We start from the raw sequence: 21,142 nt of genomic DNA, 5'->3' as shown, positions 1-21,142 counted from the left end.
TCATATTTACAATTATGATCAGTTTGGAGACGTTTATGATCAATTATCGAGTTGGGTTCATCCTTACTATCCTCTTCTCGGAGAAACTGTTGGTAGCTCAAATGAGATATATGACTATCATGTTAACCATTACAATTCGTACTATATGGCTCGCATGTCTTGGGTAGAGTATTGTAGTTTTGTTAACCAACGTGCATAACAATAATAATTGTATTTGTTTGTATGTAATTCAATAATAAATAAATAAATAATTTCGAAAGAGGAACGATATTTTTTTCCAAAATCCCCGATATATCTGATATCTCCATTTAAAAAAAACAATATATATCCCACGATACCGATATTTTGAACATGGCAAAAGACTATTACAAAGTCAATGAAAATAACAATGACGGTCGGTCATAACAATACTGAAATCATAAAGCTAGGATAAGCTAAAGGCGACTAATCAAAGTCAGGGGTATCCATGGTAGTGGCCGGAGGCTTAGCATTTGCAAGCAAGGGGCTCAGGCTTCATGGAGATGTGGTGAGTCTCGATATCAGGGTCCTCATTCAATGATTCGATTCAGGTTGTATAAACTTATTGTAGGCGGAGTATGCCTTGATCATCTCTTTGCTATCGCGTCAATTGCGATTAAAATGCTTGAATGAGCCACATTTGAAGCATAGAGACTTGCCATAACTAGAAGTCGAGGCATGAGGTGGCACACGGCCTCCTTGAGGTTTGGGACAGGGACAGCTCGAGTCCAAGTATTGGACTTGAGCCGAGAACGGCCTTATTGCCTCCCACCACGAGAGTTGTTGTTTTGGTGCTGGTATGGAGCGTTCCTTGATTGATTATTTTGCTTATGAGTCTTCCCATAGTTAGACTGTGGCGTATAAATCTTTTTAGTGCCAACATGTCTATTGTTATTGTTGAGGAGGATCTCAGAATGCCTCTCATTCTTTTCTAAGAGCGACATTAAGTCGGCAAAAAAAACGGATCTTCCCTTCTTCTATATGAGTGCGGTACATATGAGCTTAAACCTCATAATTGATTGGAAACATATCTAATGTCTTATTGAGAAAATCTAGGTCGGTCTTGATGAAACCAACAGTGCCAAGATCGGATTGCAGACATAACATATCCTGATTGAAGTCATTCACTCTCTTATAATCCAATAGACATATGTTATCTCATCTAACGGTCAATTCAGGGAGAAGCTTATCATGAACGTTGTTGTACCGCAAGCGTAGTTTGTCCCATAATTCTCTAGGATCTTTTACGTTCAAGTATTGCCTCTTGAGAGTGGCATGGATGTGACGTCTCATGAAGATGAGAGCTTGAGTCTTGGCCATAGGTGGGAAATTAGCAGGAGGGTCAGCAAACATGTCTTCGATCCCTCGGCTCTCGAAAGCGAGCTCCATGTCGGAAACCCAGCGGTGATATTCCTTGCATTCTAGATCAAGAAGGCCAAATTCCGGTCAAGATGGCGATGACATCTGCAAAAATAAATACGAAATCAATTAGATTCAAGTATAATAGGAATTAGAAGGGGTGACGTATATGGTCACAAGAAAAATCGATACAAACGACGATACTCATGATCGCACCCAAAATAGCGGTGCACTAAGTCGACCATACGAAAATCGATTAATTTGCTTTTCAAAACAATTGTGACTCCCCCAGGTCCGTAACACGAAAAACATCAACCAATAAGGTAATCATATCCCTCTTTGCTCTCATCGGCGTTATAAGAAAGATCAGAAATGAGACATGAAGAAGACTAATAGCGCCCGATATAAGATATCTATACGTTCAAAAACGGGAACGTTAATGAAAAATTACCTTTGAATGTGTGGAGAACACGGGAGTATCTACTCTTGAGCGAAGACTTTGTCTGTTAAGTTCACGTTGCTTGCGTGAATATGCTGGATGAGCAATTTCGAATGCTTTTGTAAGACCTGAGATTTCTAATTTGATTACTGACACATTAAGATTAATTAATTGACATTTAGCTTAAATTATGAGTATGTAGTTTAATACGTTGTTTAATAAGTTATTTAATACGTTGTTATTAAACTACACGTCGCCATGAGCTCAGAAATGTCTTCGGAATATTTTTCCAACGCTCGGTTTTATTTTTACGATTTTCTAAAGTTGTATTTTGTTTTTAAGTAATTTTTTGTTTGGGTATTTGTTTTTGGAGCCCAGCCTTTTTCAACTTGACCCGAGCCCAAGACCCGGGCCCAAGTCCTTTTTCTTTTCTTCCTCACGTTCCTTCTCTCTCTCTCCCTCGTTTTCTTTTCTCTTCTTCGTTGAGACAGAGAACCATTCGGTCTCTCTCTTCTCCTCCACTGTCACCATTTTCTTCATTCTACCGCCGCTGATTCGGCAAGAGCTCCGACATGCAACCTCACCATTGAACTCGTCTCTCCTTCCTCTTCCTTTTCATACCTTTCGATCATACAAACACCTTTGTTTTCAGATAGATTGAATCAGAGGTAGTGAGATGCCTTCATTGATTTTTCAGCGAGCTCATCTCGTCCGGCGGGTTTCGACGATGCTTTCCTTACTTCTTTGGGTGAGTCTTGCCTAAACTCTTCATACCCAATCCAACTCTTCATTTTTCACATTATATCTTTGAGCTTTTAGAACCATTAGGAATCATTGAAGCAAAGAATGGTGAGTTTTTTTTTCTCTTATATAAAACACACGTATATATGTCTATATATGTGTGTGTGTGCCACTTGAAATTCTGCTCGTGTCATTTTTGACTTCATCTGTTGGATACTCTGATTAAATTCTAATTTTATAAACTTTGTAGATGTTCTATTCTCTCTTTCATTCATGGGAAAATGGTAACTTGAGATATCAATGTACTTTTTGCAATAAGAATTTAATCTATTCTTTTCCTCTGTAGGACTCTTCATAGCCGATACAAACAACTGTCTAATCTGATATATTGATTTGAGCAAGAAAGAACTTGAACTTCTTACTTTGGAACTAGAAGGGATTCAGCCTCCCACAGCAAAATCCAAGTCTTTGGTCTTGGAAGGCGCTCATCAACTGACACACTGACTATTACAGTTGATGGCGGTTCATCCAATGAGGGCAACCTTTTTATTAAAATATCATTACCTAAAGAGTATCATTTTTCAAAGGTCATTTTCCCTCTCCTGATTCAAACCATACAAGCTTACTGATTAAAATTTAGTGTACTAGACTCTGGTATTTTGCTACTGTACTTGGCTCTCTTCAGCATTTATCAGGTGTCATGTATTAATTTTAAATGAAGGAAACTCGCAGTAAGTTTACTGTTGAGACTAAACCTGAAACCGTAGTTCTTGGTGATTCCTCATAGGGATATCTTAGTCCAGAAGGATCATCAGCACTTCATTTTACGAGACCCTCTCCCTTAGATTCTATAGGGAGAATCAGTTGCAAGGTATTGCTTATCTTTCCCTACAAACTAATCAGCTCTGCCAAAATGAAATTGAATTCTTGTGGTCTTTTTTGTACCACTCTACTTTTTAACCACATGCTTTTGTTGCTCTCTTTTGTCTAGTCAGATATAAGATTGAAAACATTGATTAGCCTCTCTCAGTTTGCTAATCAATTTCGATGTGGTATGTGGTCATTTTAGGACCTGTACCAATTATAGATTGAACTTATGACCAAAATCAAGGCGCTCATTGTGTTCTTCCTTTAGTTTGAATTCACTTGGATTAGTTCTTTACTTCTTTATAGAAACCTGATCACTGTAAAGAAGTAAATTCCAGATGACAAAGTTTTAGGTAGTGTACTCCCTACTGGACTGTCAATCCATATAATTCATCTAGTTTATATTTTGATAATGAGTTCATTGGTAATCTTTTACTTCACTGTTGTATGAGGATTGGTCTGGATATTTTCATGATCTCCATATTTAAATTGAGAGTAGAACAAAATCATAATGAGCAGAAGAATAGGTGAATCTTGTGGGAGAGCATGAGCCCAGATATTACAGTAGATATATGTATTATGAGATCACACAGACTCACAATATTTTTTTCAAAGTACTCATCTGGATGGGTTGTATGCCCATATTTGACTTAATTAGCAATATCTCCTGACGTCCTACCAATGACTTTCCTGAATTGTGTTCTGCCAAGGTAAATTGATTTTACAGATTTGCAAGGTTCCGTAAATTTGTATCTTTTGTAGTACTACTTTCATTTTATTAGCTTTATATTTTGTAGTTTAGATTAGTTCTGTGTGTTGTTGTTTAGATTAGTTTTCACTAGTGAACCCATGTTTGCTTTTCAGGGTGAGCTACTGGACATAACTTGGCTGCACTTGACCAAGGTAGACTGAATTCCACCCCCTGCTATCATCAAGGAAAGGTTTCGCAAAAAACTGGAGGAAGGTAACTATTCAGTTGCTATCTCCTGCATTGCAAAACGAATCCCGTTGATCTGCAGGCATTCTCAAAGACAGCGTGGTTGAATTTGTTCAAGGAAAATGGAGAAAGGTTTCAGAAAGACACTCTTGTGCAATTAGTTCATGAGGTTGGCATTCTTACTGCCAAAAGTGATGGGGTGAACCCTGTTTTTGAAAATCTTATGATGTGTTGTAGAGAATTTGATAGAGAACTTGATAAAACTAGTGTGAAGACAGGTAACTTTAAATCAAATGAATATAATGTTCAAACTGAACCAGTTTATTATTAGATTCGAAGATTATTTATGTGTAGCTTGAATTCACTTTTATTAGTTTTATATTTTGTAGGCTGCTTGAACTAAAGTTGAACAACAGTATAAGAAGAAAACTCTGAAGGAGATCATCTTGATGTGGATGTTCATGTAATTGATCGACCTAATGATCAATGTACAAATTTTTTGTATTTCTTTTGTATTGTCATAGGAAAATATCTTATGTATACAAATTAGTTCAGTTGATTGGACTAGATTCGTGAATTTAAAATATTGATAATTTTAATAGTTACTTGATGTCAATGAAAAATGTATGTTGTTATTAAAGTTACTATAGGAGAACAAAAATTATTTATTAATGTTAGTTGATACCATTTTTTATGTTAAATTATTGATAAAAGAATTTTATGTTGTATTAGCACAAGACATGAAATCTTTTCTTAAAAAATAAAATAAAAAAGTCATAAATTATTCATGTCTAGATTGGTCAATGTACAAACAAAAACAAAAGTCAGTATGATTTACCAAACATATTGTCACGACTTATGCCATAAACAGCTGCTTATAAAAGTAAGTTTACTAAACATTCAACTACTTTACTTATTAGCCACTTATTGTCAGAAATAAGTATAAGCTAACTTTTCTAATAAGCCCAGTTATACCAAATACAACCTATATAATCCATGATTCTATGAGATATTTGATGTAATGCCTATATAAAGATCTATTTATCAAAAAAGATATTTCTCCATATTTCAATGCATATTACATTATTCTGTAACAATACGTGAATTTTTCAAAGAGTTTTATAAATTTTCTAAAAAATCGACAATTAAAATAAATTTACACAAATCCATATATAATACGCTTCAAAATATTAAAGGGGTAAAATGTAATTAAAAAAGTGCGGGCGGACATTTAAGTAATTAGCTAAAAAATTGAAAGGCGCCTGAGTCTGTATTATTAGGGCTTTTGAGCTCTTAAACCTCTCTTGTTCTCTCTCTCTGACTCAGAGCGGTGGATAGAGCTAAATGCCATGGCGTCGGATCAGAACATGAGTAGCTGGACCGATCTCCTCCACTCCTCCACCAAGCTTCTCGAACAAGCCGCTCCCTCCGCTCAGTTCCCCCCTCTCCAGGTTCTCTCTCTCTCTCTGGAAATTGAATGTTCAGCTTAGGTATTCTTTAATTGAATCTATCTAGGTTTCGGTTTAGAGCCGCGCGCCTTTAAATTTCCAGAAACTAATGAGAAAACTCGTGTTTGTTTGTTTGGATTTTGGCTATGTTAGCTTTGGTGTAGCTTCGGTTGCTTCATTAGGCCGTTTTGTATTCTCACAATGTGATTTGTTTCGGTGTTTTTTTTGTTCTCAGAGAAACTTGGATCAGTTGGAGACGTTATCGAAGAAGCTCAAAGCCAAGACTCTTCGAAATGAGGCTCCTCAGCAATCCATTGCTGCCACCAGGTACCAGAGTTTTTACTGTCGAATCGATAATTTTGCTTTACTTAACATAGTAGTGAATTAGAAGTTGATATTGCTTTGAGGTTTGGAGGTGTTTTAAACATTGTAACTACTGTTTCTGTTGACTATAGGAAGTATATGAGTTCACTTTTCTATGTCAATACGTTTGCAGGCTTCTTGCTCGTGAGGGTCTGAACGCGGAGCAGCTTGCTCGGGACCTAAAGTCTTTTGAACTGAAGGTAATTTTGCTTATAATCTTTTTTTTTTTGTATTGATGTGCAGCCTTGGAACGGTTAATTAGTGACTTTCACGCATGATTGTGAGGAGCAAATACGTTATGATAGAAGAACTTATTAATTGAGTCATGTTCTGCTTAAAAAATAGTGTGATTGAATTAAATATATAGTATAATCATCTGAATTGAAATAACGACAGAGAAAGTCGCTAATACTATATTTCCAAAATATCAGCTTACTTGTAACTTGTAAATCACGCTTCTCTTGATTTTTAGATTAACTCAATCAAGTTCAAATTCGAACAGAAATTGCTTTACTTTTACATCTTCTTTCTCTTCCCCTATTTTGTGGGTCTATATCTTTATGGGATATTTGTTTGGAGTCTGCGATGCATTACTCTTTCTTCATCTTTGGCACTAATTTGTTTTTTTTGTGCCCTGTTCCTTTTGTTTAAAGACAACATTTGAGGACGTTTTTCCTGCCGAAACGACAAGCATTGAAGACTATTTGCAGCAGGTACATGTACTTCATTTTGACCGATGTCATCATTTTCAGATGCATGCTTGTATCTTTTCATTGTGGATGGTAATGTAAATTGACCTTATTGTATATAATTTTTTTTGACTCTCCGTAGGTCCATGAAATGGCAATGGTCTCAGCTGTCCAAGAAGCTCAGAAGGATAACGTCAGAAGCTTCAATGATCACATGTTTAAAGTTTTGGAGGTTAGTGTATTCAGTTGTGAATTATCACTGAATTTCACTATATATATTTACTACCATTCTCATTTTCTATATAAGATCAAATGCTATCCTTGGATTGGCATTTCCAACTTCCCTCATCATGTTTTTTATTTGTATTTTATATTTTGTTGTCAAATGGTTAATCCTGTGAGTCTGTGACCTTTATTATTGTAAAAAAAAAAAAGACACGGAAGAATTATTCAGAGATGAGGGTGTTAAGATTCATAGTTTGAGCTTACGATTTTATTTTATTTTCAACTTTCATTGTTGGTGGCAGGAGGACTGGCAAATGGAAAAGCGTGATTTTCTTCAAAGCTTGAGTCAGATTTCAACATTACCAAGGGCTAATATGACTCATACTGTCACCCGTGGTAGTCGCCCTGGTCAAGTTTCACCTGGTGCATCTAGCATGGAGCTTGTACCCCTAGCCAGCAAGCCCCTCCTTGAAAGAAAAGCCTCTGCCTATGCCGATGTTGTAAAGAATTTGAACAATGCGAGGCAGCGTGGTTTACCATTTAAGGTGAGATAATTTTTTTTCTTTTGAAAGTTGTGAGAGAGTTCTGACATCATTTGAACAGTTTTGATCCCTTATTTGTGAGCTTTTCTGGGTATGATAAAAAGAAAAAAAATGAAAAAGTTCTAAGAGAATATGCTGCGCTCAACAATTGTTCTGTATCTAATTGCCAGCACAGGACTGTAGAGATATGTGCTGGTTTCTAATGACATCAACTTTTGTTTGGTGGCCAATTTTGCGGTATTTTCTTTGGGAATAGCATCTTTTAGAAAATGTGTGCCTTTAAAGACTGATTGAAGATATACTTATGAAATCATTGCTGTTTATTTTACTTTCCCTAGCCCGCTACAGCTTTCAAGGGTGCATATGAAAGTTTAGGCCTTCATTCATCTGGAGGAAAATCAGTGAACATGCAGAAGATATGGCACCTTCTTCAGGTAATTTTAATCCTCCTCTCTATCTATGAAATGTATGAATTAAAAAGGTGGCGACTGTCATCTATAAGACGAGCGACTGTTGACTTTATCACTCTATTGACAGACATTGCTGAATGAAGATATGAACATTCAACGAAATGTTTCAAAAAGGATGTCATTAGTTATTGGTGCAAGGCGCCACCTAGAATGGGGGCATGAAAAGTACATCATGGATACAATTCAAAGTCACCCTGCACAGGTAGAGAGTTTGTTTTGTATGTTAATTGCCTTTTCGTAATCAAATTTGCTAAAATGAGTAACCTTCAGAATGGCTATATGCTATCTCATTGGCTTATCAAGATGTTTCTCTTTCTTAGATTTTTAATTTTGATTTTTTTTTAAAATTGTTTATTTATATGCAAAAATTACTTTACTTTTGTTCTACTCTTTGTCACAATGTAATAGTCATCTCTCCATCTCCGTGCAGGCTGCCCTAGGAGGGGTTGTTGGAAATTTACAAAGAGTTCGCGCCTTCCTTCGGGTTTGTAATCATGTTTAAATGTTGAGAACTTGCTTGTTGCTACATGTTATGCTATCCGCATATCTTTCATCTTGTACCTTAGTATCTAATTTGTTTCTTTGCAGATTCGGTTAAGAGATTATGGAGTTCTAGACTTTGATGCAATTGATGCACGTAGGCAGCCTCCTGTTGATACCACTTGGCAGCAGGTCAGTGCTTTACATTTATAAAGCTACATGTATAATCATCTTACAAGTTTCAAAGCAAATGTTGTATGGGATGGACGACCTGTTAGAAAATTTTGTTCTTCTGGGCTGCCAGACTATCTTAATGGGGCGATTCATTTAATTCATAGCTGTGTTATTTCTTGTTTTTTTTCCTTTATTTCTTTCTTAATATATTTGAATTTCGTTTACATTTTATAATTGTTTTTTGTATTTATGCTGGATCAGATAATATTGTTATTTTATACCACCATTTATTAGATGGAAAACGTATATGTTTCTGTTTTGGGTATTTGGATAACTCGTCTCTCCCCAAACTTCTTAAGGACTGCTTTAGTAGTACATTATCATGGAACTGGGAATCTTCACTGAGTCCTGTCTTCTATGTGTGGCAGATCTACTTCTGCATGAGAACTGGCTACTATGATGAAGCAAGATCTGTTGCGTTGACATCTCGTGCCTCAAGCCACTTTGCTCCTCTGGTAAATATCCCCCCCCCTCCCTTCCAGTTATCCATATGCTAAACTGTTGTTTATATGGAATAGACTTAGTCATTACTTCAGTTTTGGACAGCTCACCGAGTGGATTAATACTGGAGGTATGGTGCCTGCAGAGATTGCAACTGCAGCATCTGAGGAATGCGAAAAAATTCTTAGAATAGGTGATCGTGCCGGTCGACCTGCATATGACAAGAAAAAGTTATTACTTTATGCTCTCATATCTGGTTCTCGTAGGCAAATCGACCACCTGTTACGTGATCTGCCAACTCTTTTTAACACTATAGAGGATTTCTTATGGTTCAAATTGTCAGCTGTAAGAGACTGCCCAGTTGGAGCTGCATCCATTGTTATGAATGAGAGCTTTGTACCATACACATTGGAAGATCTGCAGGCTTACTTAAATAAATTTGAACCATCATATTATACGAAAAATGGAAAGGACCCGCTGGTATATCCATACATTCTTCTTTTAAGCATCCAGTTGATACCAGCTGTTGTATACTTATCCCAAGAATCTGGAGACGACGGATATAACATTGATGCTGCACACATATCAATTGTATTAGCAGACCATGGGGTCCTCTCCGAAGCAGCTGGAGCTGGACAAAAGATGGGAGTCATGGACTCTTATGCAGAGGCATCCAGCATCATCAGGCAGTATGGATCTGCATATTTACGAATTGATAATCTATCAATAGCATTAGAATATTATGCACAGGCTGCTGCTGCAGTTGGTGGTGGTCATATGTCATGGTCTGGAAGAGGTAATGTGGATCAGCAAAGGCAAAGAAATTTGATGCTTAAGCAACTACTTACAGAGCTGTTGTTGAGAGATAGTGGGGTATATCTTTTACTTGGTTCAAGAGGTGCTGGTGAAGAAGGTGAATTGAGACGATTTTTGACTGATGTAAAAGCAAGACAGCAATTTCTGCTTGAAGCTGCTCACCATTGTCAGGAAACTGGGTTGTATGAAAAAGTAATGCTTCTTTCCCTGACCTCCATGCTTTTAAATTTTTCAGAAAGTGTATCGAGTCTTTCCATCTTAGATGCAGTTTAGTGGTCTGAAAAGGAATCTGTACTCTAATTAAGTGTGGCTGTGGTACCTTTAAAGGTGCAAGTGATACTGGGGTTGTGTTATGGTTATGTTTGGACCTTTTGGAGTTTAAGTTTAACCATGATTCCAACTTGGACTTCTTGTTTGAGCAAACAAGTGGACCCATTGATAAAAACCTGTTTTTCTTCTCGGGGAGGATTACAATAAAAGTGTAAATTTTCTTGGGATGTCTATAATTATTTCAAGAACCACAATTAGATTTCTGGTGAAAAGCTTAGTTAGTGGATATTGTAAACACCTGATACTTGGTTTTCTTCTGATGTTTCATGTATATGTCATAAATAACTATTCTCATAGTTGCTCTAACCTAGTTCCCTCTCTTTATCCAGTCAATAGAAATACAGAAACGAGTAGGGGCTTTTTCAATGGCATTGGATACCATTAACAAGTGCCTCTCAGAAGCGATTTGTGCCTTGTCACGTGGTAGAGCGGATGGTGAGAGTCGAACTGCTGGTCTGATTCATTCAGGAAATGAGATATTGGCTATGGACAAATATTCATCTGAAGTAAGGTATGTTGACGCGGCCATACTTTTGTCTTGATGTCAGTTTGAAGTTTAAATAATGTTTCTGTTTACGTCGGTATTTGACTATTTCTGATTAAAAGTAAAACCTGTCAATAATTGAGTTAGCTGTAGACCTTCCCATGACATATTAATAGAGTTAGCAATATGTTGTCAATAACCTTGCAGAATGTTGCAATGTTTACATGGTCATGCTTATTTTCGCACAGGATCCACATTCCCTTTTTTGGGTGTTCTTGACTCTCACTACCTTTCATAAATAATTTGGGTATTAGATTTTCACTCTTTTATGCACACTCAGTTTAGCTGATGAAGTCGTCTGATTGTTCCCTGCAGTCCTCAGGAGAGGGAGAATGTTTTAGCCCAGGAGACTGTTTTAAGACAACTCGAGGCCATACTCTCGATACATAAGTTGGCAAGACTAGGTCATTATGTTGATGCTTTGAGGGAGGTTGCCAGACTTCAATTTCTTCCTTTAGATCCCCGAACACCAGATACTACCACTGATGTGTACAAGAACTTAAGTCCCCATGTCCAAGCTTGTGTTCCGGACCTTTTGAAAGTTGCACTGACTTGTCTGGACAACATGGTGGATTCTGATGGATCACTCCGAGCCTTGAGGGCTAAGGTATGCTTTAAAAATTGTATTGTATCATATGCCTTTTGGCTTATCCTATGTGTATTTGGCCCTTATTGTTTTTAATATTTATTTATCTTCTCTAAAGCATATTATTATATTTAGTGGGGATATTCCATAGATATCAAGCAACTTCGGTCCTAATTCTGGGCTGTTCCTATGTGAAAATTGAGGGTGATTATGATGTCATTCTAGTTCTGGTGTATGCTTGGTCATTTGGCCATCAATGTTTTATTCATCTTAATTACTTGACCCGAATGTTGATTGAGTTGCCATGGTTTCTCATTCCTTAATTCCACTCTCTCCTATTGAATACGCCTTTTGTTTGGAGATGCGTTGCGCCATTAAATAAGCGTGGGTAGCACCTGTAGCTTTTCTTGTTTGTCTTTGGTTCTGCCTTTTTGATGAGTGAATTGGTTTTTGCAGATTGCCAGCTTCATTGCAAATAATTCCAATAGAAATTGGCCACGTGAGCTGTATGAAAAACTCGCCCGAAGCTTGTGAAGTCAGGACTTCCAGAAGACTAGCTCTCTCCTATTTGTTTTATTTTGGCCAAGTAACTAGTTGCCTAATCGACTCTCGCTTCTGAACTGAATGTTAGTGTGTGCATTATTAAGTATCAAAAAGTTTATTATCAAGCTAGAGTGGATCAAGAAATTATCTCTGGTGTCTATTTGCTTTTCCTTTGACAAAAAATTAATTTGTTTCTTTTTAGAATGTGAAATGGTAACCGGAGGAGCAAATGAAGCTAGATAGCTGATACGTGATTCTATAATTAACAAGGACAGGCGGGGGCAAACGAGACATTTAGTTGGGTTGTGCTATGTTCTTCTGTCTCCAATAATTCAAGACGAGTGTGTTTGTGCTTGTGTTTGTGTTTGCTGTGCTTAAACCAGAAGCGGACCTAAGGCACAGCGCACCTAACAGCCGTTGGGCAAAAAATAATTAGGGACGGCTAATTTTTGTTTCCCGCTGGGCAGAAAAATTAACCAATCTCAACCATACTTTGTTAGGAGACTTATGAGTGTTATTTGTGAAGGAAGTCTAACGTGATGTTTGTCTGTTCTCATTTTCAATTTGTGATTTAGGTGGGGCTCCTTTTGTCAACTCAATTAGTCTCTAGTCAGTCTAGTGTACTGCGCGCTCCTGGCTCTATTGTGTTCTTGTTAATCTAAAATTCTCTCATTTTCAATTAAGGTGCAAACACTCCAATCAAGTCCCCTCGATATATTTTTTTAATCATTTTATTATTGTAATTTATTTTGGAGAGCTTCTATTCATACCTCACAAATTGGCACATACACCTCTTTAGTCAATGAACCTCCAATTTGCTTTTACAAAATAGTAAAATACTATTTAGACCTCTTAATTGTTTCCAAAATGCCCATTGTCCATTTAAATCAATAAAAAGCTATCCATACCTCTACAATTGTTAATTATACCTCATTTAATTAGACATCCATCACACTGTTTTTGTTCGTTCAATGAGTACTTAGTTTTGTTTAGATTCATAACTAACTTGTTTGTTTAAAGTAAATATATATTTATCTACAAGTGTTTCAAAATCATCATTGATAATGATAATTACAGTGGAACAGAAAAATGAAGTCAATGTATACAGTAGCTAAAAACCAAAAAATTAATATCAATACAGTGTGCACATCATCTTTTGAAAAATACATTAGAGTCGATACCTACATATTACATAATCTTTAAATTTGACATAAAATTTTACTTAATCATTGAATGTGAATGAATCTGGATATATTATTTTTGGACAAATTTTGTTGAAATGATCAAGGCTATCTCGGTACATAGAGAATAAATTTCGTTGTAAGATCTATGTCGTATGTATGTTGAATGTTTTTTTGGGTCATTTCATGTGTTGACTTTGTTAAGATTGGTATGAAAAAAGAAAGAGGTGTATGTGTCATTTTAGGAGGTATGAATATGTGTGTAAATGAGCCGAGCTAAATACTAGGTTGTTCATGTTTGACTCATTTTCATTCGATCGAGCTCAAGTCGGGTCAAAATTTGATTTTTGTGCTTCATGTTCAACCTCGGCTCGGCTTGAAAAAACTCGAGCTGAGTTTGGGCCGGCTCATTTTATTAGATGAGGTCAAACTCGGATCGAGCGGCCTTGAATCATATAAAATTAAAATTTTAAAATTTAGATATTAAAAAGAAAAATTTAAAATCTAATGTCATAGCATCACACAAAATCCCATTATATTTGTAATAAACTAAAAATAACAAATCAAACTCGTTATTAAACTTAAAGTTTTTAACTAATTATTCTAGAAAGAAGTTTTCAGTTCTTTCGAACTAATATTATATTTTTAATATTATTTCTTATATAAAAATCATACTTTATATATACTATAAAAGTTAATGAGTGAAAATTTATTAACGAGCCGAGTTTTTAACAAGTCTGAGCTAACTCATGAGCTCAACGAGTCAAACGAACCAAATATTTATTATTTAAGCTCGGCTCATTTTTAAGGTCGGACTTAATATTAAGTTCAAACTCGGCTCATTTAATTTTACAAATTCGAACCGAACGGGCTAAAAGCGAGCCAAACACGAACGACTCGAGCGTACTTAAGGCTCTAAGTATGAATATAAGTACCTTTTATAATTTGCACACTCCTGATACTGATTTCATCATTTCCTCTTCCTCCCTCAACTCTCTCTCTCTCTCTCTCTCTATACCTCCGTAAACATCCCCTCCTCCTCTTGATCCAACCTGTGATTTTAGACAGTGTATGATACATACCGACCTTGTCGAAGATTTCTGCGCTAGAAACTTCCCCACCCATTTCTTGCTTTATTAATAGATAGATAGAAGATCTTTTAAATTCTCAAAAAACACTTTGAAAAATTGTATTTTCGGTTACCAAGAGTTTTAACAATTCTGGATTAATTTGTTTTCCGCTCACCTATATTTCGGACATTAGATCTGCCGCTGGCTTAAACAGATTCCATTCTTCTTTTTCAATGAAATCCGAAGCCCCTTCCTACCCCTTAATGGAGCCGCCGGATTGTTTCGACGATGAAGAAGAAGAAGAACAACAAGCTCACTATGTTTCTGGGTCTGCATCCAAATTGCAACCCAGGTTGGTATTTTTGCTTCATATCTAGAAACTATTAAAGGGTCCCCAGTCTGATGCTGCGGGTTGTTTCAGGGCAGTTGTATCCAAGGCATGCTGGAACGATGAGGTGGGCATGGCTCAAGTCGTAGTTCAAAAGGGCACATTTTCCAAGTCTACCGGTATTGTTCGCAGTGGCAAGCTCTATTACTCCATTCCTGAACTTCTGTAAGTCAAATAAGCCTCCGCCCCACTTCCTTAATTCTTTCTCTTGTTTTTCCTCTTGCTCATGTTGTTGACATGTCACAATTGTATCAAGGTTTTTGGTTGAAATTGGGGCTTTGGTTGTGTCAGATGAGACTCGTACCGACCTTTCTTTGGAACATTTGTATGTCAAGATGTCAAGTGGCAAGTTTGGATGCTGTTGGGAGGAGTTTCGAGCTTATAGGCAACTCAAGTCTCTTGGTTACATTGTTGGGCGCTATGGGATTCCCTGGTCTGTGAAGAAGGCTAAGACTCAATGTGATTCTATTTCTTCCCAAGGTGGTCCTGAAAGTGAAGAGGTGGTGAAGCTGGAATCGAAAGAGATCTGGCATGTCGTTGGCCTGTTTAAGGAGATGCAGATTAATGAAGCTTGGCCGGCTTTTAATGTGTATCTCCCTAACAGCAAATTCCGGAAGACTTGTCCCGGTGATCCAAGCTTTGTGCTCTGTTTTACCAGGTATGTGTTCTGGTTACTTGATATAATGTAACTCAATTTATTTCATTTTGTAATTACTTGTTTTTGTGTGCGCTTGTTGGTATTAGAAACTAAGCATCATCATCATCATAGCACATGTTGGATCTGCCTGTCGTTTAAATATTGTATGCATTATACAATATACAGAGTAGTAGTTGTAGAGTCATTGTTAAGTCTTTTTATGCAGGAAAACAACATCCACATCATTTTTTTTAGCCACTCTTGCAATTTCTTATTTGATTTTAGTATGAGAATTAATTTAACTCCTGCACAGCTTCATGCAAACCTATGAAGCCAATTCTTTTGCAAAGTTTTGTAGAATAGTAGCCAACACTAAAGTTTGCTCATGTGTGATCATTTCATGAGTGTTTTATTTTTAAATTATGGATTTGGAATTTATAATTTGGTCCAATAGGTGGTTCATTATTTACATTTTCACTTCCATACGATAATCATCCCTTTTGTTTGCCTTTTATTTCTTAGCTATTTGCTTCGAGGTCCCTTTCTGGGCCTTCCAAGAACATTGTTTTCCCTTCTTAACATTTGTAAGAGAGCTAAGGTCTACTGTTATTGTCATTGCTGAAGAAAACTTCATTTGGGAATGGGTTGGCACCAATTCAGTAATGAATGTTTTCATGGAGATATTTCATGTGATGTACACCTGACACATAGTTATTTGGAGAACCTATTTGAATTGAGATTGTAATTCAGTGAGGCTGGATTGATGGTCTTTCAATAGTAATTGTGGTTGAAAATTAATGATTACCTGATAAAATTTGGGAAAATGACGTTTTAATTTGAGCTTAGATCACTCTCATACACTTCTAGAACCAGAGTTTAATTGTTCAGAATGAGAAAAAAAAGATTATAAACGGGAAACATCTTTTCTCAATTGACTTGGTATCTCCCTCTCTTGTAATAGTATCTAATTACATGCTTGACTTCTTTAGGGGAAATCCTCCATCCAGAGCAGAGATTCACGCCCTTGAGGGACAATGTGGGGGTATTCCTTTAAAGTTCTGTAATGTGGAACAGGGACGGGTGAGTTTCTTTTCCTTTGACAAGGTGGAACTTCCTGTCCTAGATTGACATTTGAAGTTGAGTTTATTATGTACCGAGTTAAATGATCCAGCAACAAGATAGTGACAATTTTCTTTTGGCCATGAAGAGGATAGAGGCTAATACACGACGTCGTCAAAGCATAAAACTATCCCTCAGTTAGCAACGTAAAGCCAACACGTTTTAACCTTCATGTCAAGTGCTTCTCATTAGCCACAAGGCAGTTCTGTATATCCAAATTTCAAGTACTGATAATGGCTTGTTGTCATTGAATGACCAATTCATGGGAGCTTGCATTTGAGAATGTTTCATTCAGACTAGGCTGGAGCGCTGTTTTTGCATAGTCAGTCGTCAGTTCCTCATCTGACAGCTGGCAGATATGTACTTGATGGTTAGTTGTAGTTGTAGTTGTAGTTGTTGACAGAGAGAGCAGCTTTATGCCTGATGACTTGATGAGTTGCTTAAACTGAAAAACTTGTGGGTTTTTATCTATTGGTCAATTTGACAATGTTTGTTTTTTACCTTTTTTTTTGGTTGAAAAGAGGCCTAGGAATGACTAGAACAAAATGCAGTAAAAAGCCAACTATTAATCCCAGTTTCAGACCTCCTGGGTTTCTATTATCTCAAATCATTGTGCTCTCATAAACAATGTTATCTCCTACCTCTAAACTAAGGTAATCTACACTGAATGAGAGAAGTTCACTTCCATTGGTCCAGTGTCCATAGCACTATAGCATCGCTTTCCAGTTCCCTTCACTGGTAAGGAGAGCCATCACGTCTGACTTAAACTTAGGGGTCGTAGGTCGTCTTTCTAATCGCTTATGTCACACCCCATGTAGATTATTATATATCACCTCGAAAGCTTATCTCTATCCTTTCAGCAACTGAATGGGAAGGAAAGTTTTCTGGTCAAATTCTCTTTTATTTCCTCCCGAGTTATTTGGCCTAGCGTGGAAGCCAAGAGCGAGGAGAGGTTTAAACAGTTGTTTAAAATATATTTCTCGTGAATCCATTAGGTCTTTATATGAATAGAATCCAAGGAGTTATAAAATTTATGGAGAGAACCCAGAGAAGACCAAGCAAAACTCATCTATCTCATATCTAGCGCAACAATTAACCAAGTATGCTTCATATGATAACCATCTTATGAAGAGCTATTAGCTAGATAGAACGTATATTCTGCATGTGAAGCAGGGCAACGAGCAGTTCAATTGTTTCACACTCGGTAATGAACTTAAAATCAAGACAATTAACTTCCTTTTCTGTCGTATTGGCCCAGCTTATTTGGAACCCAATCTCTCGGCTCACTTAAGCTGCACTGAGCCGAATGGAGCCGGTAACAAATGGAGTAAAATTAACGTACACCACCACCGACTCGACCGTCTCAGCTCTCCCCCTACCTTTCCCTGATCGAATTTTGCAGTTCAATCCTTCATAATCGGACACCAAATCTTGTTTCTTAGCCCATTCTTAACCTTGTGCTGTATTACTGGAATCGAGAACGTAAATCCCACCCCATTCTTACATCCTGATCGTTTTGTCGAAGTTGATTTTGAAGAGTTAGTTGCTCGTGCAACATCAGAATCGAAGATTACCAGATTGTACGAATCATTTCGTCCAAACCCAGATAACCTAATCGATCCTTGCACTCCTCAGAATCTGTGATTTCACCGGGAGATTCTAATTCCAGGCTTGTTGCTTTTTTGGAATAGTAGCAAATTGACTGTGAATATTATCTTTAAGCATGATAGCTTCTTTCACTGTTTCATAACAGATAATCGTTTTATGCTACTTTTCTTTACATGCATGCACATAAAAACCAACAGCTACATCTCTGGCAATAGTTATCTAGATTTAAGCCTGCTAATGCTTATTATCGGCGATTTTAACTGTATTATCAATTAATGTTTGGAGGTGTTAGAATGACTTCTTAATTTATGCTTAATTTCCAATGGTTTCTGAACTGTAACCGTCTAATTTCTTTACCTGCTTCTGGATGTACATTTACTTGGTGTAATAACCAAGATCCTGACACTAGAATTTATGAGAAGCATGATAGAGTGTGGTAGCTACTAGCTACTTCTGCTATCCCACTTGGCACTGAATGACTAGAACCCAAATTTGTCAAGTAGCAACTGTTAATGTATGCTAGATCAGTTCGGTAATGTTTTAAATCAAGATACAGATGAACCAAGGAAATGCAGCTTTAGTCTGTAGGCATCCATACACAAACCCTCATCATGAAGATATATATATATATATATATATATATATTACAGTTTCTAACTTATCTATTATACATGTATATAAGCATAGCTGATCATGGTCAGTTCTTTTGCCTTTGAGCAGACTACATAAATGATTTTGGTTCAAACATAAATCCAATAGCAAATAAATGGTTCCATTTTGTGGCCTTTTAATCTCATATATTATCAATCACAGACCCAGTATCCCAATAGTTTTATAACATTGAAGATTTTATAATTGGGTGGGAAGGTTCCAGTGTTTTATGAGCAGGACTTTGTGACTTAATGTTTTTAGGAAGCTGAACTTCTAATCACAGGGTTGAGAGATAAGTTCTAACCACACTCTGATCATTGTTTCAGGGATGTTGGACTTCCATATGTGATTTTCATAATAACAGTATCTAAAGTACTATTCATGTTTTGAACATTCCTTTACCACAATATCGATGTAAACAGAAAATCATATGATTAATGTGTGTGCTTCAAATCGTCTTGGGTACAGAAGTGGTTCTCAATGTTAGTTCGATTTTGTTCTTCTTTTCATGGTTCGATGCATATGCTCCAAGTAGAAATAGGTGGTACAATGTTTTTATTGAATCCATGATAATCATGAAAAGTAATAGATACTATCATACACACGACTAGGAAAACAAGACTACAGTAATTAGTTTCATTTAATTTCATGAAGCTGTCGCTGTTATCTTGTGTGTTGTTGCAATGAAATTGAAGTATCTACTGTCACTGAGTGTTGAAATCACTAATAGGTCAATGCACTCTCTGTTCTGATTTTACACTCCGTTGAAGTCATGTAGTTGTGTCAATAAATCTGAAGCTGATCCCTTTCTTGTTCTCTTGCAATCTGTGGTAGGTTTTTGTTTTTCTAGCTGCTGAATATGTGACCCCAAAGAACGCAGTGAATCAGGTAAGCTGTGGATGGTGATCCACATGTGCTTTTGACTTATGGAAGAAGATGTGTATACCTACCTCTATCCTTTCGCCTTTATTGGTTCTGTTTCCTTTATAATATATCCTAATTTATTTTAGAGTAGCTTAAATTTAATGTTTTTTTTAACAGATCTCTCTCTGGGATGGTATCATACTTTCCGAGAAGGATGCCAAATTTTCTATTCGGACTACAAACAAGTATTGATTTGTTGATGAGGTATGGTATCTTCATGAACTAGCTGTTTATATTCCTCGCTTTTGTTACTTAGCTTTCCAGTGCAGTTTCTTGGTAAAGCAGTATGATTTTGAGTGCTTATGGGTGGGAGATATCTTCATTTTCTGTGTTTATGATCAAAATTGTGGAGAGGATGACTTCCATCGTTTTTTGTCTATTTGGTTAAAGCACCATGATTTTAAATGAGTTGGTAGCAAATATTTTATAACTTATTGTACCTAATTTGAATTGTTTCGAGAATGCAAGTTTATTATTTACTAAAACATATCTTATATACCTTAGATGTTAGAAGAGCATGTAAGAAAAGTCATGATCCTTGATGTTGTGTGGAAGCTCACTACTTTAGTTTCAATGATATCGATTGTGTAAATATTGTTTCCTAATAAACTGTATTGGTGGAATTACTTTAGGTGAACAAGTATATTGATATATGAATGATTAATTGTTTGTGTAAATTGCCAGTAGGCTAATTTGATTTTCTGTGTTGCCACTTCAGCCACTGATGAGATTGTCGAGACTGCTGAGCGGAGTCAGGATTCGTTACTGTTAATCATGTGGCCAACGTTCATGGACTACAAGGAAAGATTCATGTGAAATCTGTCATTAACTTGTGTATTCCTGAGGTAAAATATTTCAACTGATTTGCAACGGTCCCTTGACTATTCTGCTTGGTTGTACTTTTAGTTTGATATGGAAAAAGGAAATGTTCAAGTTAGAGCCTTGTGGTTCGCACAATGATCATTCAGTAGGCGTTTATGTAAATGCTACTGCTGGATGACTTTTTCATTTATTTTTTGTACTTTGTCAATAATTTCTAAGCTGGTTTTGTCTGTTGTTTTGCAGCATTTCTTGGAATTTTTTAGAGAGGATTGGTGGATGAGATTTGTAATGGAAACAATTCTTTCTGTGGTTAAGGGCTGTATTTTAGGTTGTTGTATATCAGTTAATTGGTCTTGACGGTTTAGATGTATACATCTTAGGTGATGTGATAATAACTGGAAGCCATAGAAGATCACTGTTTTTAATAAGGGCTATAGAACAGTGAACAAGCTCTTCATGTGATGCAAATATGTTTATTAATATATATTGACCTACTTATAAATGACTGACCTCTATAAAATTTACTTATAAGAGTTTTTGATGTAGTTTTCATTTTAGTATTAGATATATATAGAGAGAATGTTTAGTGCGATTACAAAGCCGCAGTGGAGCACGACCAAGCTAACTAGTACCAATGTACCATTCTAGTCTTGAAATCACATAAAAAGGT

The 21,142-nt window shown here is 36.5% G+C and overlaps 2 protein-coding genes and 1 long non-coding RNA gene across 4 annotated transcripts; all 3 read left to right on the top strand.

The window, feature by feature from the left end:
• The first annotated feature begins 5,638 nt into the window (after positions 1-5,638).
• Positions 5,639-12,219, top strand: LOC126799384 (nuclear pore complex protein NUP93A-like). The gene is made up of 15 exons (XM_050526582.1): positions 5,639-5,812; positions 6,045-6,136; positions 6,306-6,372; positions 6,826-6,885; positions 7,004-7,093; positions 7,389-7,631; positions 7,967-8,062; positions 8,166-8,300; positions 8,529-8,582; positions 8,687-8,770; positions 9,181-9,267; positions 9,359-10,261; positions 10,729-10,910; positions 11,259-11,550; positions 11,986-12,219. Exons 1-15 carry the CDS (start codon positions 5,711-5,713, stop codon positions 12,061-12,063), a joined length of 2,565 nt encoding a protein of 854 aa, XP_050382539.1. The 5' UTR covers positions 5,639-5,710; the 3' UTR covers positions 12,064-12,219.
• A 2,032-nt stretch (positions 12,220-14,251) lies between these two features.
• LOC126799389 (uncharacterized) lies at positions 14,252-16,952 on the top strand. 2 transcript variants are annotated; one of them, XM_050526589.1, is made up of 5 exons: positions 14,252-14,675; positions 14,750-14,876; positions 14,968-15,369; positions 16,338-16,428; positions 16,556-16,952. In XM_050526589.1, exons 1-5 carry the CDS (start codon positions 14,612-14,614, stop codon positions 16,607-16,609), a joined length of 738 nt encoding a protein of 245 aa, XP_050382546.1. In that variant the 5' UTR covers positions 14,252-14,611; the 3' UTR covers positions 16,610-16,952. The 2 variants fall into 2 exon arrangements, with proteins under 2 accessions (XP_050382546.1, XP_050382545.1); XM_050526588.1 differs by having other exon boundaries at positions 14,745-14,876.
• An 855-nt stretch (positions 16,953-17,807) lies between these two features.
• LOC126799391 (uncharacterized) lies at positions 17,808-20,877 on the top strand. The gene is made up of 4 exons (XR_007672616.1): positions 17,808-19,614; positions 19,768-19,854; positions 20,369-20,495; positions 20,716-20,877. It is a non-coding gene; the product is annotated as an uncharacterized LOC126799391 (long non-coding RNA).
• The last annotated feature ends 265 nt before the right edge of the window (positions 20,878-21,142 follow it).

The sequence above is a fragment of the Argentina anserina genome, chromosome 6 (genome assembly GCF_933775445.1).
Source record: "Argentina anserina chromosome 6, drPotAnse1.1, whole genome shotgun sequence".
NCBI lineage: Eukaryota > Viridiplantae > Streptophyta > Magnoliopsida > Rosales > Rosaceae > Argentina > Argentina anserina.
Note: the sequence above shows the minus strand (reverse complement) of the source record. Positions and strands in the feature narration are given on the sequence as shown.